The sequence below is a fragment of the Acinonyx jubatus genome, chromosome C1 (genome assembly GCF_027475565.1).
Source record: "Acinonyx jubatus isolate Ajub_Pintada_27869175 chromosome C1, VMU_Ajub_asm_v1.0, whole genome shotgun sequence".
Classification (NCBI taxonomy): domain Eukaryota; kingdom Metazoa; phylum Chordata; class Mammalia; order Carnivora; family Felidae; genus Acinonyx; species Acinonyx jubatus.
The window spans coordinates 163,879,823-163,894,530 of NC_069381.1; the positions used below are offsets into that span (position 1 = coordinate 163,879,823).

The following is a 14,708-nucleotide window of genomic DNA, read 5'->3' on the forward strand; positions in this document are numbered from 1 at the left end:
AAATATTGGTACTCCCACATGAGTGATGTTGAAAAAAATAAATACTAACATGCTACATCTTTCATTAGAACAGGATTTGAAGCATCACTAGGTGGACCAATTCCTGCTTTGTTTTCTGCACTGACACGGAATTCGTAGGTATTTCCTTCTTGCAGTCCTGTTACTTTGCATCTGAGATCTGAAACTGGCATCTTTGTTGCTCTCACCCATCGCAAGCCTTTCTTTTCTCTCCTTTCAATGTGATATCCTGTGATTTCACTACCACCATCATCAGCTGGTCTTTTCCAGCTGACAGTGGCAGTGTTTTTAGTGACATTTGAAACCTCTGGTTTTCCAGGAGGGCCAGGGGGACCTGAAAAGGAAGTAAATTTATGAGAAATCCATGATTTCACAAACTGTGCTACAAATGTTAACAGGTCAGTTGTCTTATACGCTCTACATACCAAATCTGTCTACCATTTTGACAGGTTCAGACTGTACAGGTTCTCCTTTCCCATACTGGTTTACAGCTGAGACCCGGAAGAGGTACTCATTTCCTTGGATAAGTTTGGTTGCCACATGCCTGCAAGACTGAATATCTTCAGCAACCACTGTCCACAAAAGTCGGCTGGTCTCTCTCTTTTCAAGAACATAGGACTTAATCGGTGAGCCACCATCTTCCAATGGAGGTGTCCACGTAAGTGTTGCTTTTTCAGCAGAAACATTACTGATTTCAATGGGACCTGGGGGGCCAGGTACATCGAGGACTGTTACCTTCACATGTTCTTCCTTTGTGCCAAAAGGATTGGTAGCAGTAATGGTATATTCACCAGCATCTTTTCTAGTGGCGTACTTGATAGTAAGCATGGAAGATGTTGGAGTCGAAGATATCTGAACGATATCTGATGGTCTAATGTCTTTTCCGGCCCTAGACCAACTTGACTTTGGAAGGGGCTTGCCAAGAATGCTAATGGCACTCAAAACAATGGTATCTCCTGCTTTAATTGTTAGCCCATCTTTTATTGTGGGATCAAGGACGATGGTTGGTGCCTCTGCAAAGAAAAAAAATACATTTTAATCAAAAAAGGAAGGCAGCTTGATTTGCCATTTTTTATATGTATAAAAGGTAAAATACACCTACCATATTCATCCTTGCAAATAATGGTTCCTGTACTTTCTGATGGGGCACTGATAGCACCTGCTGTATTCTTCGCTCTAACTCTGAATTCATATTTCCCACCTTCAACAAGGTCAGTTACAGTAAAGGCACAATCTGGGACATTAACATGGTTGGCTTTCGTCCAAGATTTGGAAGGTAGATCCCGCTTCTCCACTATATAGCCAGTCAACTTATGACCACCATCATATTTGGGTTCAGTCCAGATGAGGGTCACCGAATTCCTTGTTACATTAATAACCTCAGGTTTGCCAGGAGGATCTAAAACAAAGCAAAAGAATCAGTCAAATACCGATGTTTTTTGTTTGTTTTGTTTTCATGCAGAAAATACACACAGACTTTTCTTTGTATAGTGACTTACCAATTGGATCAAGTGCCACAACTGGCTCTGATGGCAGGCTTGGCTTGCCTACTCCCGCTAAGTTGATTGCCATAACTCGGAATTCATATTCAAGACCTTCAGTTAATCCAGTCACTTTGAAGTCTCTCATCCTAATGGGAGTCTTGTTAGCTCTCTTCCACAAAAGGCTGTTCCTTTCCTTGAACTCAATATGATATCCTACAAAAAAGACCAAGTGAATTTGTCAATTCAGGTAGAAAATACGAATGTCACCTGTGTTTTAAATATATGTTTTTGCCCAAATGGTTAATTTGTGGACATAATATGGAGTAAATAGTCATTCTTGCTAGTATCTACAATTTTATTACCCTAGGGCATAGGGCTATTCTCTCTTAGAATCTGTGTATTTATTGCATCTTCTGTTGAAAAATCCTAACTTACAAAAATAGATATCACTAAGAAAGCCTTTTCTTGTTAACTATTAGGAGATTTTCATTGAAATCAAGTATTAGCTTAATTAATGCTTAATGTATGAATGTATAATATACTGAAAGGAAAAACATTATTATATACGCAGGTAGTGCTATAAATAAGGAACACACATTCAGCTTGTTTTCAGGGAGGAAGATGTGGAAGCAACATTAATGTACAAGCTGTGGGATAAGAGCAAATTAAATACCTGTAATTGGAGAGCCACCAGTTTTCCTGGGGTCAGTCCAAGTTAGAGATACTGAATCATGTCTGACGTCTACAATATTGGGAGGTGGGGGAGCATCAGGCACATCTAGGAAAAAGTAGATAATGCAAGATTTACAATACGGAACTTCCTCAAAAACATGTTTTGCTTTGTGTTTTCTGACTCTGAGACACTTACCAAATGGATGTTTAGCAACAATTGGCTCTGATTTCAGGCCTTCTCCTACACCATATTTATTTTCGGCACTGACCCTGAAGGTGTATTCCATGCCCTCATGAAGTCTGGTTACTCTAAAGGTAGTTTTCTGAACAGCTGAGGCACATGTCACCCACTTGTTGTTTACAGAATCTCTCTTCTCTAGGATATAGTTGGTGATTTCAGAACCTCCGTCATCTTTTGGAGGACCCCACTTTAAGGTCATGGCTTCTGCTGTGACTTCATCAAATTTGATTGGCCCGGTGGGGATGCCAGGCTTGCCAACAACTTTTATAGAGAGAGTTCCTTCCTTGGTGCCAGCAACATTCTTTAGTGTGATTGTATATTTTCCAGCATCAGATTTTTGGCAATCATATACCACAAGAGTTGTGTTAACGGCAGATGACTCAACACTGACTCTTCTGTCAGTTGCTAGAGGATCTTCCCCTTTCTTCCAGGATACAGATGGAACCGGCTTGCCTTTTATGGGGATCTTAAGACGGAAGTTGCTGTTTTCTTTTGCCAAGTAGCACAAGTCAGGTATATCCTTTAAGTCAAGGTCGGGAGCCACTGTAAAACAGCAGAGATAAATTATTGTTATTTTTCAGACCAGGCAATTAATTTTTTCAGATCATTATAATTTGTAAAGGGTGTTTATATAAGCCAGTGAGTAGGGCTCAAGCATGCACTTTTGATGACAATAAAGGGAAAATGAAGATGCATGGCTTACAAACATCATCCTTTGCCACAGCACTGATTTCACTTGGGGTTCCTTCTCCATTCTCATTCTCAGCACTCACTCTGAAGGTATATTCCTTCCCTTCACTCAGATCTTTTGCAGAATATTGTAAGCTTAATGATTTCATAACACGTTGCCACTTATTATCTTCAGTCAGGAAATCCACTACATATCCGATAATTCGACTTCCACCATCACTGTGAGGCTTTTTCCAGCCTATGCTACAAGATGACTTAGTTACAGACCTCACTTTCAGGTCCACAACTGGTCCAGGGGTTTCTAAAGCAAAGAAAACATGATAAGTCTAAGCCCCAGATAACTACGGTAAGAGGTCACTCAAAATGATGGGGAAGTCGCTCATATGCTTACGGGAAGCTTTGACGGCATCACGTGTTTCACCAGGATCACCGATGCCATACTCATTTTCAGCAAACACCCTGAAGAAGTAGGATTTTCCCTCTTCCAAGTTAGATACTCTGAAGCTTGTTTTTGAGCACTCAGTTGTCACTGTTGACCAGGACTTCCTCTCCGCGTCACGTTTTTCTACCACATAATTTATGATGGGACTTCCACCATCAACAATGGGAGGATCCCAAGTAATATAGGCAGAATCTTTGGATATTTCCTTAACAGTCACATTGACAGGTGGCCCGGGAGTATCTGGATAAAGAGTGGGTATATAAGAAAGGAATATGTAAAAAATACATAAGCTACATTTTTAGCGTATGATTTTTTTTTCAAACAGACTTACCAAGCACTTTCACTACAATGGTATACTCCTTTTTACCACAGCTGTTCTCCAGAGTCAAGATATATTTTCCTGCATCATATTTGTTCACATTTTCACAGCGCAAGAAAGTGTCAAAGTCCGTTGACTTTATATCAAGTCCAATCCTTTCTCTTAGATTGACGTTTGGTTTAGACCAAGTTATCTTTGGAGGTGGACGTCCTTTTACTGGTACATACAGTCTCATTGTAACTCCAGCACGTAATATGAGTGTTTTTCTCAAATCCGCGTCAAGTTCTCCCTCAGGTGGAACTGTTTGAAGTTAATAATTTAATGGTCAAACGTATTTCTAAGGACTAGCCTTATCATTCCTAAAATATGTTTCTTTCTCACAACTGATTTCTTGGTCTTTTTTTTTTAATGTTTATTTATTTTTGAGACAGAGACAGAGCACGAATGGGGGAGGGGTAGAGAGAGGGAGACACAGAATCTGAAGAAGGCTCCAGGCTCTGAGCTGTCAGCACAGAGCCCGACGCAGGGCTTGAACTCACGGACCGTGAGATCATGACCTGAGCCAAAGTCGGATGCTTAACTGACTGAGCCACTCAGGCACCCCTGATTTCTTGGTCTTTAAAAAATCCTCAAAACTTTTATCAACTATTTCAGTACTCTATAGTTATTGTTGATCTTTCTGTACTCTAATATCCTGTAGGCTAAATCAAGTTTTTCCTGGAGAACCTGTACTTTCTCTTCTCATGAACCTTCTATATTCTCAGACTCTCTCTATATTAAATGTAGATAATTGATTCTTGGCTCTCTTCCATTCTTGTTTTTCTCATCTATATTCAGTGAAGGCTCTCTGCTATATACTCTGTCTTTATTTCATCATGGGAAGAAAAGTACATTGGGGGTAAAGTATAATACCAAGTAATTTAAAATAAAGGGAGAAATGGTTATGGGGAATAAGTGAATAGAAGAAATGGTAAGAAGGGAAATTAGGATGGAGAGGCTATGATTACATACTTATGAAGACAGGTGGATTAGAAGAGAAAAAACTTTTAGAATGATAAATAGCTCACTACTTATTTAAAAAAATCTATTTTCAGAATAAAATTCCTATATTCTTTTCAAGACATTAATTCTCACATAAATATGAAAAGGTTCTCAAAACCACAGATGAGCTTGCATTCCATTTGATCTGTATATGATACCATAAAGTACCAACACACCTCTCCTATGATGTAGTCCTAAAGATATCAACTCAAATGCTTCTAAAAACAAATCTACATAAGGGAGTTCTGTACTGCATTTTCTAATATGACTGATGAGAAAAACTCTATGTATTTCTCCCGGTAATACTTACTTAAGATGTCCTTGGGACAGTGTTTGTCTGGCACATCACTGGGGTCACTGTATCCAATCTTATTAACAGCATACACACGGAACTGATATTCTGTGTTCTCCATTAGGCCGGTAACCTCAAAGCGGGTTTTCTGTAGCTTCTGTGGTAAATTGCACCTCACCCAGTTATCAGAGTCAGCTCGTTTTACTTCAACAAGGTAACCAATGATAGGGCTACCACCGTCATAGGCTGGCTTGCCCCAAGTTAGACTCACAGAGCTACGGGTTGTATCATATACTTTAGGAAAAGCTGGTGGACCAGGAGGATCTGAGGATAAATAATAGAAAATGTTCATTAAAACCTCATTCCTGGTTGTTCAGTGCTGATTATAACCTAAGATACAGAACTCTTTCATGAGAACTTACACAGAGGGTCCTGGGCATAAGCAGCTTTGGATGCATCACTGGGTTTGCCTGGTCCAGCCTTATTTATAGCTGTAACTCGGAACTCGTATTCAGTGCCTTCTTGGAGACCTGTTGCTTTTATTGTTCTTTCTATTACAGGTTTTCTGTTGACCTTAGTCCAATTAACTGCCTGGGTTTCTCTCTTTTCAAGCAAATAGCCAGTGATGGGTGAGCCACCATCATCTGCTGGTGGTTTCCAGCTTACTGTCATGTGATCTTTGGTTATGTTGCTAATAACAGGAGGATCACAGCGCCCGGGTGGATCTGCAGAGATTGATTGAAAAGTTAATATGACAGTCTAAAAGGTAAATGTTTAAAAAGTAAAATGAAAAACTAAAAATGTTCTTACTGTATGGGTTTTTGGCAATTGCTGGTTCAGTGAAGATTGGATCGCCCACTCCATATTTATTCTCTGCACAAATTCGGAACTGATATTCATGGCCCTCTATAAGTTTCTCCACGCTGCAGCTAGTGATGGGCACAGTGGCAGAGACCTGTGCCCAGTTGGGTCTGCTCGTTTCACGTTTGTCAACAATATAGTTGGTGATTTCTGAGCCTCCATCTTCAAGAGGCGGTTCCCAAGAAAGCATTGCGCGATCTGAATACATTTTGTTGATTTTAACAGATGCTGGAGGACCTGGCTTATCTGAAAGAACAAGAAAGACAAGTGAAGTCTTACTAACACTTACTTTTACACTAACATGTAAAATGGGGAATGAGTAGATTGGAGGTTTGGAGATTGGATGGTCTTTATATTGTCATTAACTTCCTGTATGACCTTGGAAGGTCCATAATTTTTCAAAATCTTAATTTCCTTATGTGTAAAATACGTAACTGGAATATATGACTTCTAATGCTCTTTTCAGCTTTAAAATGCCATTGCCCTGTGATGAGACTAATTCTCTGGTTATAAAAGATACATCAGGATATGTATCTTTTCTCACATATGATTTTGTAAATTCTATGATATCACATTAATCAAAGTAAAATATGAGATTCTAAATAAGCGCTTAGGTACCTAACACTTGAAGCTTAATGGTGGCTGATTTGGAACCACTCGAATTTTCGGCAGTAATGGTATAGTCTCCTGAGTCCTTTCGGTTCACACTGAACAGCTCCAGTGTGCAGTGGTTCCGCTTCATGGCCATCTTTATGCCTTCTGCTGGTTTCAGCAGTGTGCCTTCCTTCTTCCAAGACACTGTTGGCATTGGTTTACCAAAAACAGTAGCATCCAGGCAAACATTAGTTCCGGCTTTCACGGTAAGCAAAGATTTCATAGCCACGCTCAGGTCTATCCTGGGAGGAACTGGAAAGAAATAAGATAAGGATTTAATATAAGAAAAGGTATATTATATCATTTTTATTAATACAAGTAGAAAATTCATATGCTCGGTCTCTTTCAAGATGGGATTTTTAGAAGTAATATTCATTATAGAAGAATAGAGGCTTAATGTAGAAGTTTGATAATGCTGAAAATATAGAGAGATAAGTGAGTATCTTCCATGGTTTCAAAATCTTTCAATTTTCACTGTTATTATTTGGTGGCATTTCCTTGTCCCTGTGTGCCTATGATGGTTGAAATGATATGGTCTTTATAGTTTTGTATTTTTTTTTAATGTTTGTTTATTTTTGAGAGGGAGACAGAGACAGAGTGTAAGCCAGGGAGGGGCAGAGGGAGAGGGAGACACAGAAATCTGAAGCAGGCTCCAGGCTCCAAGCTGTCTGCACAGAGGCCGATGCGGGGCTCGAACCCACAAACTGCGAGATCATGACCTGAGCCGAAATTGGAAGCTCAACAGACTGAGCCACACAGGCACCCCTTGTATCTGGTTTTTGAGTTTAACATGCTATGAAGATTCTCCATAATCATAATTTTTAGTTGTCTGTATACAAAGTACCTATCATTTTACTTGGGTTTTTTTCCCTCATGATGTAGATTTAGTTTTTTATTAGGAGAAATATACATTACGAGTACTTTCCACCTTTGCATATATAATACTGAACAGAATCTTACCATTTTCTGCCTGGATGGTCACTGGATCAGAAGGTTCAGAGGGCTGGCTAATGTTCACTGCGGTCTTGGCAATTGCTCTAAACTGATACTGAGCATTCTCTTCTAAGCCAGTGGCTGTGTACTCTTCCTGGGGAATCTGGTGTGGTGTAGTATTGCACCGTACCCACTTATCGCCAGGCAGTTTGCAAGCTTCTACAAAATAGCCAATAATTTTGCTGCCTCCATCATGCTTTGGACGAGCCCAGATGAGGGACACAGTACTCTTGGAAACATCAATAACTTCAGGCTTTCCAGGAGGATCTAAAACCAAAAGAGGTATTCTTAGCATTTATTGTAATTGCAGAAGTTGTAAACTTCTGTATTTCTCATTATCACCCAGAAATGTTGAGAATATTTCTGAATAGAAGTAGTAATCTTCAGAGACTCCAAGGTTTAAATATATTCCCATAATACTAACAAAAAATTACTCACCAACTGGCATTCTTGCAGTTACATATTCTGTTGGTTTGCTGGGTGGACTGGATCCAGCTTTGTTTAGTGCATAGATTCTGAATGAATACTCAAGACCTTCTACAAGGCCAGCACAAGGATATTCAGTTGACCGGACAGGAGTATCATTAGCTTTTACCCAGAGCAAACTGTTTCTTTCTTTGCGCTCAATCAGATAACCAGTAATGGGACTTCCTCCATCACTGTCTGGTCTGTCCCATGCCACAAATATGCAGTCTTTGTTGACTTTAGTGACTCGTGCATTCTTTGGTTCACTAGGAACATCTGGAGATGAAGACAAGGGAAATGTCAGTTTTTATCTTAGGTAAGAGACTAGAAAGAAAACAATTTTTTTCTTCCTGAAAGAAACATACCAAATGGGAACTTAGCCAGCATCTTTGGAGATGGCAGAGGCTCTGAAATGCCAAATCGATTTTCTGCACGGACCCGGAAGATATACTCCTGGCCTGGGATCAGTTTTCCAACTCTGCAGGAAGTTTTTGTCACCGAAGCTAGAGCTGTCACCCAATCACCTCGGCTCACATCACATTTCTCCACTATGTAATTGGTGATGTTACTGCCTCCATCCTCCAGAGGGATGTGCCATGAGAGGGAACAAGCATCAGCGTCTATGTCAGTAATGTCAAATGGAGGCTGAGGGGGCCCCGGAGCATCTGCATAGACCAAGAGGAAAGAAATGTATAAGAACAGGGATTTGATAGGAAAAAAATGTTGCCGATTTTCATATTCAGATAGCCATTTGTCTAATGCTTGACCTACCCATGACGATAACTTTGATTTTTTGAGTGTCTGTCCCAGAACTGTTTTCTGCAGTGAGGCTGTAGTAGCCACTGTCTTTCCTAGTAACATCTTTTATGATCAGGATGGAAGAACTGTCCGCTTTATGCACTGCCAGGTGGCTGGAAGTGACGACTTCATCTTCTCCTTTTTTCCATTTACAGATCGGATGAGGCTTTCCATACACATGGGCTTCAACTCGGAGTTTCTTCCCAGCTTTAATAGTAATTTGCTCTGGCATGAGGATCTTTGGAGGCACTAAAAGTAGAATAAAAATTCATTAACCTTGCAGGGAGGTTAAATTTCCCCTGGTGGGGCGACCACACTAGTATTTTTCAACTTGTGGGTTGCAACCCATTAATGGGTTCAAATTGATGTCTGCATTACAGCTAATATTTTTTTTTAAAAGAATAAGATTGAATCGACGAGAAAATATTAGGGACAAGTCTGGATGTCCAAAGGAAATTCTAATCAACTTTTGTCACATGATGAAATGAGACAATGACTACTTACACAGCTGTTCTTTGGCCTCATATACTCCTTCAGCTTCTCTTGGCAAACTGACTCCAACAGCATTTCTGGCCACTACTCTAAATTTATACTTCTTTCCTTCCTTTAGGCCAGTGACAACAAGGCTGAGATCTTTTACCACTGAGTACTCTGTCCAGCGATCTGCAGGCTGCTCCTCTTCCCTGTAACTAATGATGTAGCCATCAATTTTAGCACCTCCATCACGCAGGGGAGGTAGCCAGGCTAATGTAGCACTGTTCTTCGTCATTTCAGTAACTTCTAGTTTCCTTGGGGGATCAGGCTCACCTGGAAGAGAAGTGAGATTTAGAAAAACTGTCCAGGTAGCCTAATCAAATCCCCGTGTTACCACCTATACATGTTTGAGTATGCCACTTGCTTTGAAGCATACGGGAACTATAGTTCAGTATGTTGAAAGTGAATACTACAAGACGGGGCAGATTAAAAATGTCTTTAATGAGTTAGATAGTTGTTTGTACTGTTTGTGTTTCTACAAATGAAAGCCCTTTAAGTGTTTGGGACCTCAACCTTGCTAAAGTAGGAGACCAGAGCTAAAAGGAGGCAAAAAGAAATTACTTACTTAGAGGATCTGATGCTAGCACTGGTTTGGGGACGTCTGCAGGCACACCGGGGCCGTACTCATTGACAGCAGTTACTCTGAAGAAGTACTCATTGCCAGGGACAAGATTGGTGACTTGGAAGCTTGTTTTCTTAACTTCTGGGGTGACTGTTGACCACGTCTTTCTATCTGCCTCACGTTTCTCCACAATATAATGTGTCACTTGGCTCCCACCATCATTCTCAGGAGGGGCCCAGGAAATGTGGCATGATGTTTTCGTGACATCTGAAACTTTTAAATCAGACACAGGTCCAGGAGTATCTGTAACAAACCACAAATTCAGATACACTGTGTCTCCTCAGGCTTCTACTTACTCTGAAAGGGAAGAAGGAGCTTGTCAGTAACCCACCTAATACTCTGACATTCACAAACACGGCCTTTTCTCCTGCTGGGTTCACAAGCGTCAAGGAATATTTTCCCGAGTCATCACGGGTAGAATTGGGAATGACAAGGAAAGCCATAGTGTCAACCAGATCGACTTGTCCTTTTCTGACCACGTTATCAATACCCACTCTCCGCCAAGTGACTTTAGGGGCTGGTCGTCCTCTCACTATGGCAAAGAGTCGAATAGGGCACCCTGCTCTCACTGTGACCAGTTTTCTCATGCTGGCATCCAAATCAATCTCCGGAGGTTCTGCAAATGACATGAAAGCCATTAGCTGACTTTTCAGAATGTGGGGAAATTATGTGAGAAGCGCAGAAAGGATGAGTCACATGATAAAATAGGGCCTCACCCAGGATTTCTTTAGGTTTAATAGCATCCTTCAGTTCTGCGGGGCGCCCAATGCCAGCTTGGTTTTGGGCGCACACCCTGAACTCATATTCCTGGTTTTCATCCAAGCTGGTGACAGTGAACTCCCTGCGAACAAGTTGTGCCGCAGCATTGCACCTTTTCCAGCCTTCTTCAGGTGACATGTCTTCTCTTTTTGGTCTCATTTCCACAACATATCCAATTATCGGTGCGCCACCATCATATACTGGCTTTCCCCACCCAAGACTTATGGAGTTTCTTGTTGTATCAACCACTTTGAGGTTGGTTGGTGGACCAGGTGGCTCTGAAAATAAATTGCATAACAATGAATTCACACATTGTTAATGACTACGAGTGATACCGCTCTAATGTGTCATTTTCTACAGTCCATTCTCAGTTCGTCAAAGATGGAGGGCTCAATTTCTCAGACATGGAGTCCTCTTTTTCCTTCATAAAATTAGAATCTACCATTGTTTGTACATGTTAGGTGATTTGGAAAAATACTGGCTAAAATGAAGTTTGGATGTCATGGATTTAATTTATTTATCTAACAGCTCTGTGCTTGAGATTAAGAACTGGCATAGGGGCACCTGGGTGGCTCAGCTGATTAAGCGTCTGATTCAGCTCAGGTCATGATCTTGTGGTTCCTGAGTTTGAGCCCCACATCGGGCTCTCTGCTGTCAGCACAGAGCCTGCTTTGGATCCTCTGTCTCCCTCTCTCTCTCTGCCCCTACCCCACCTGCATACACACTCTCTCTCTCCTCCACCATCCACCCCTCTCTCAAAAATTATGAACATTAAAAAAAAATTTGTGTAATATCAGAAAAAGCAAGAACATCATACCTATGGGGTCTTTTGCCACCACTGGCCTTGAGGGCAAGCTTGGTTCTCCAATTCCAATTTCATTTTCTGCCTTGACACGGAACTGATATTCATGTCCTGGGAGGAGATTCTGTACTTTGAGACGTCTTTCGGGGATTGCACTCTTGTTAACAGGGACCCATCGTGCTGAATGTCTTTCCTTTTTCTCCAAAAAGTATCCTGTGATGGATTTTCCACCATCGTATTCAGGTGGATTCCAGACCACAGTCATCTCTTCTTTGCTTACTTTGGTGACTTCTGGGGGATCTGGGCGACCAGGTCTATCATATTTGGTTTTTGCAATGACTGGTTTACTTTCTGTTGGAGGCCCTGTGCCTATTTTATTTTCTGCACGGACTCTGAAAATATATTCATTTCCTTCTATGAGACGTGTTACTGTCATACCGGGTGTTAAGACATTAGCAGAATAGGTAGACCAAACCATTCGCTTGCTCTCGCATTTTTCTAGAATGTAATTTTGGATTTCACAGCCACCATCATCCTCTGGTGGATCCCAGTGAATAGTACACCGATCACTGGACACATCAGCAATTTTCAGATTTCTTACAGGACCAGGCTTATCTAAAACATTGACGGTGGCATAGGCCACAAAACTGCCAGCTGTGTTAGTTGCTGTAACTACGTATTTCCCACCATCACTTCGCCTTGCTTTAGAAAGAGAAAATTTGGATGAATCAGCACTTGTATCAATTTTGACCCTTGGTGATCTTGTTAAGTCTGTAGCATCTTTGTCCTTGGTCCATAAAACTTCTGGGAATGGTTTGCCTCTCACACCTGCTTCAAGTCTAATGGTTTCCCCTGCTTTGACTGTTAGCACACCACTCAATTTCAGATCAAGCACTGGTTTCTGTAAGTCTTCCTTCACAACAACTTCCTCTGTCTTTACCCAGTCACTTTCTCCACCTTCATTCTTTGTTTGTACTCTGAACTCATAAATCTGGTTCTCAACACATTTATCAACCATGTATTGGGTTTCTTTAATGCTTCCTTTATGCACTCTTTCCCAGTCATCAGAGCCCTTCAGCCTCCTCTCAACATGATAGGATAGATTCGGGCTGCCACCATCATAATCAGGCCGCCGCCACTTGAGATAGACAAATGTCTTTCCTTTATCTGCAATGTGAAGGTTTTCAGGCTCACCTGGTCTATCAATAGGGTTAATAGCCAGAATTGGAGTTTTGGTTTCAATGGTTGGTCCAACACCTACTTTATTCTCTGCACAAACTCGGAAATAGTATTCATTGTTTGCTAAAAGGTTGGCCTTAATTAATCGCTTAGTGACATCTGAAGCAACAATTGACCAGCCTTTCTGGTTTGGTTTCCGATATTCCACTATGAAATTTGTTATTTCTGAGCCACCATTATCTAGTGGGTTTTCCCAAGAAAGTGTACAGTTCTCTTTGCTTACATTGCTAACCTTTAAATTCTGGCAAGGCCCAGGTCTGTCAAGAACATTAACGATGGCAGAACCTTGGGCACGCCCGCTGCTATTCTTAGCTGAGATGATATACTTGCCATGATCAGCTCTAACAGCTTCTTTAATTTGTAACTCAACACGAGGTAGATCGTGAATTATGTCAACCCGCTTTTCTCGGACCAATACTTTGCCTTCCTTGGACCAAGTTATGTCTGGATCAGGTCTGCCTCTGACTCGAGCAAGAATGCGAATAGTTTGGCCCACTCTAACGGTAATAATATCACGACAGGTAACATCAAGTTCTACTTCTGGAGGATTAAGGATGTCTTTTGCAATCACAGATTCTGCTAGTTCTCTTGGCTCTCCCTCTCCCACAATATTAGCTGCCTTTATACGGAATCTGTACTCATTTCCTTCAATTAGTCCAGGTACCCTAAAGGCACATTGCCTAATGAGCTCATCTTTATTAATCCTGGTCCACTGTGTTGTACCAGCTTTCTGACATTCTACTACATAGCCTAGAATGGGACTACCACCATCACTGAGGGGCTTTGTCCACACCAACTCAGCTGTTTCTTTAGTCTTGTCTTTCAGTTTAGGATTAATAGGTGGTCCAGGTGGTTTGATGGGCCGGCAAGCTTTTATTGGGTCAGAACTTGGGGATGGATTGCTTAGTCCTGCAAGATTTTCAGCAAAAACTCTAAACTCATAGGTATTTCCCTCATAGAGTCCAGACACTCTAAACTTCAGGTCAGCTATAGGTGTTTTGTTGACTCTCACCCATTTGCCAGTTATTTCTCGACGTTCCACATAGTAACCGGTTATTGGACTGCCACCGTCAGATTTTGGCAGAGTCCAAGACACCATTGCACCACTTTCAGTAATGTCAGTAACCACTGGTTTACCAGGAGGAGATGGAGGACTAAACTTATGTTTAGCAACAGTAGGTGTGGAGTCAAGGGGAGGACCAACACCCATCTTATTCTCTGCTCTGACTCGGAAAATATATTCACAGCCCTTTTGCAGATGTGGGATTTTCAGCTTTGTCTTACTGCTTCCTGATGAAACAACACCCCATGTGTCTTTCCTTGTATCTTGTTTCTCAACAATATAATTTATCACGGGGCTTCCTCCATCATCCTTAGGTGGCTGCCATGAGATAGTCATATGTTCAGGAGTAACATCCAGAATATTAATAGGACCTGTTGGTGGACCAGGCACATCAAGAACAGTAAGATGTGCAGCTACTGTTTTGCTGCCAGCTGCATTGGAAACTGTGATTTGATATTCCCCAGTGTCTCTCCTTAAGCAGTTCTTAATGGTAAGTACTGATGAGAAGCTGTCAGTTTCAACTGTGTAGTGTTCATCTGTTTTAATCTCACTCCCGTCGGTTGTCCACTTTGCAGTGGGAATGGGTACACCTCTTATAATAGCAGGGAATCTGACTGTAGTTCCAGCTTTTGCCACGAGACCTTCAATTAACTTCACATCCAGCTCCACAGATGGAGGTACTGAAAAGTAAACATGAGAAAATTAGATTTTGATTTTCA

The 14,708-nt window shown here is 41.2% G+C and overlaps 1 protein-coding gene across 50 annotated transcripts in view; it reads right to left on the reverse strand.

Annotated features, from left to right (window-relative positions):
• The window catches only part of TTN (titin), a 275,212-nt gene that overhangs the window by 50,626 nt on the left and 209,878 nt on the right, over nt 1-14,708 (reverse strand). For all 50 annotated transcript variants that reach the window (XM_053215372.1, XM_053215354.1, XM_053215355.1 and 47 more), the window contains 22 exons: nt 11,703-14,669; nt 10,843-11,163; nt 10,458-10,742; nt 10,070-10,369; nt 9,475-9,777; nt 8,944-9,219; nt 8,538-8,837; nt 8,146-8,448; nt 7,675-7,974; nt 6,679-6,966; nt 6,010-6,306; nt 5,622-5,924; nt 5,218-5,523; nt 3,879-4,166; nt 3,497-3,787; nt 3,119-3,406; nt 2,371-2,958; nt 2,176-2,280; nt 1,518-1,715; nt 1,121-1,417; nt 444-1,031; nt 50-352 (listed from right to left, as the gene is read on the reverse strand). In XM_053215372.1, the coding sequence (XP_053071347.1) occupies nt 50-352; nt 444-1,031; nt 1,121-1,417; nt 1,518-1,715; nt 2,176-2,280; nt 2,371-2,958; nt 3,119-3,406; nt 3,497-3,787; nt 3,879-4,166; nt 5,218-5,523; nt 5,622-5,924; nt 6,010-6,306; nt 6,679-6,966; nt 7,675-7,974; nt 8,146-8,448; nt 8,538-8,837; nt 8,944-9,219; nt 9,475-9,777; nt 10,070-10,369; nt 10,458-10,742; nt 10,843-11,163; nt 11,703-14,669 (9,495 nt within the window). The remainder of the gene's footprint in view (nt 1-49; nt 353-443; nt 1,032-1,120; nt 1,418-1,517; nt 1,716-2,175; nt 2,281-2,370; nt 2,959-3,118; nt 3,407-3,496; nt 3,788-3,878; nt 4,167-5,217; nt 5,524-5,621; nt 5,925-6,009; nt 6,307-6,678; nt 6,967-7,674; nt 7,975-8,145; nt 8,449-8,537; nt 8,838-8,943; nt 9,220-9,474; nt 9,778-10,069; nt 10,370-10,457; nt 10,743-10,842; nt 11,164-11,702; nt 14,670-14,708) is intronic.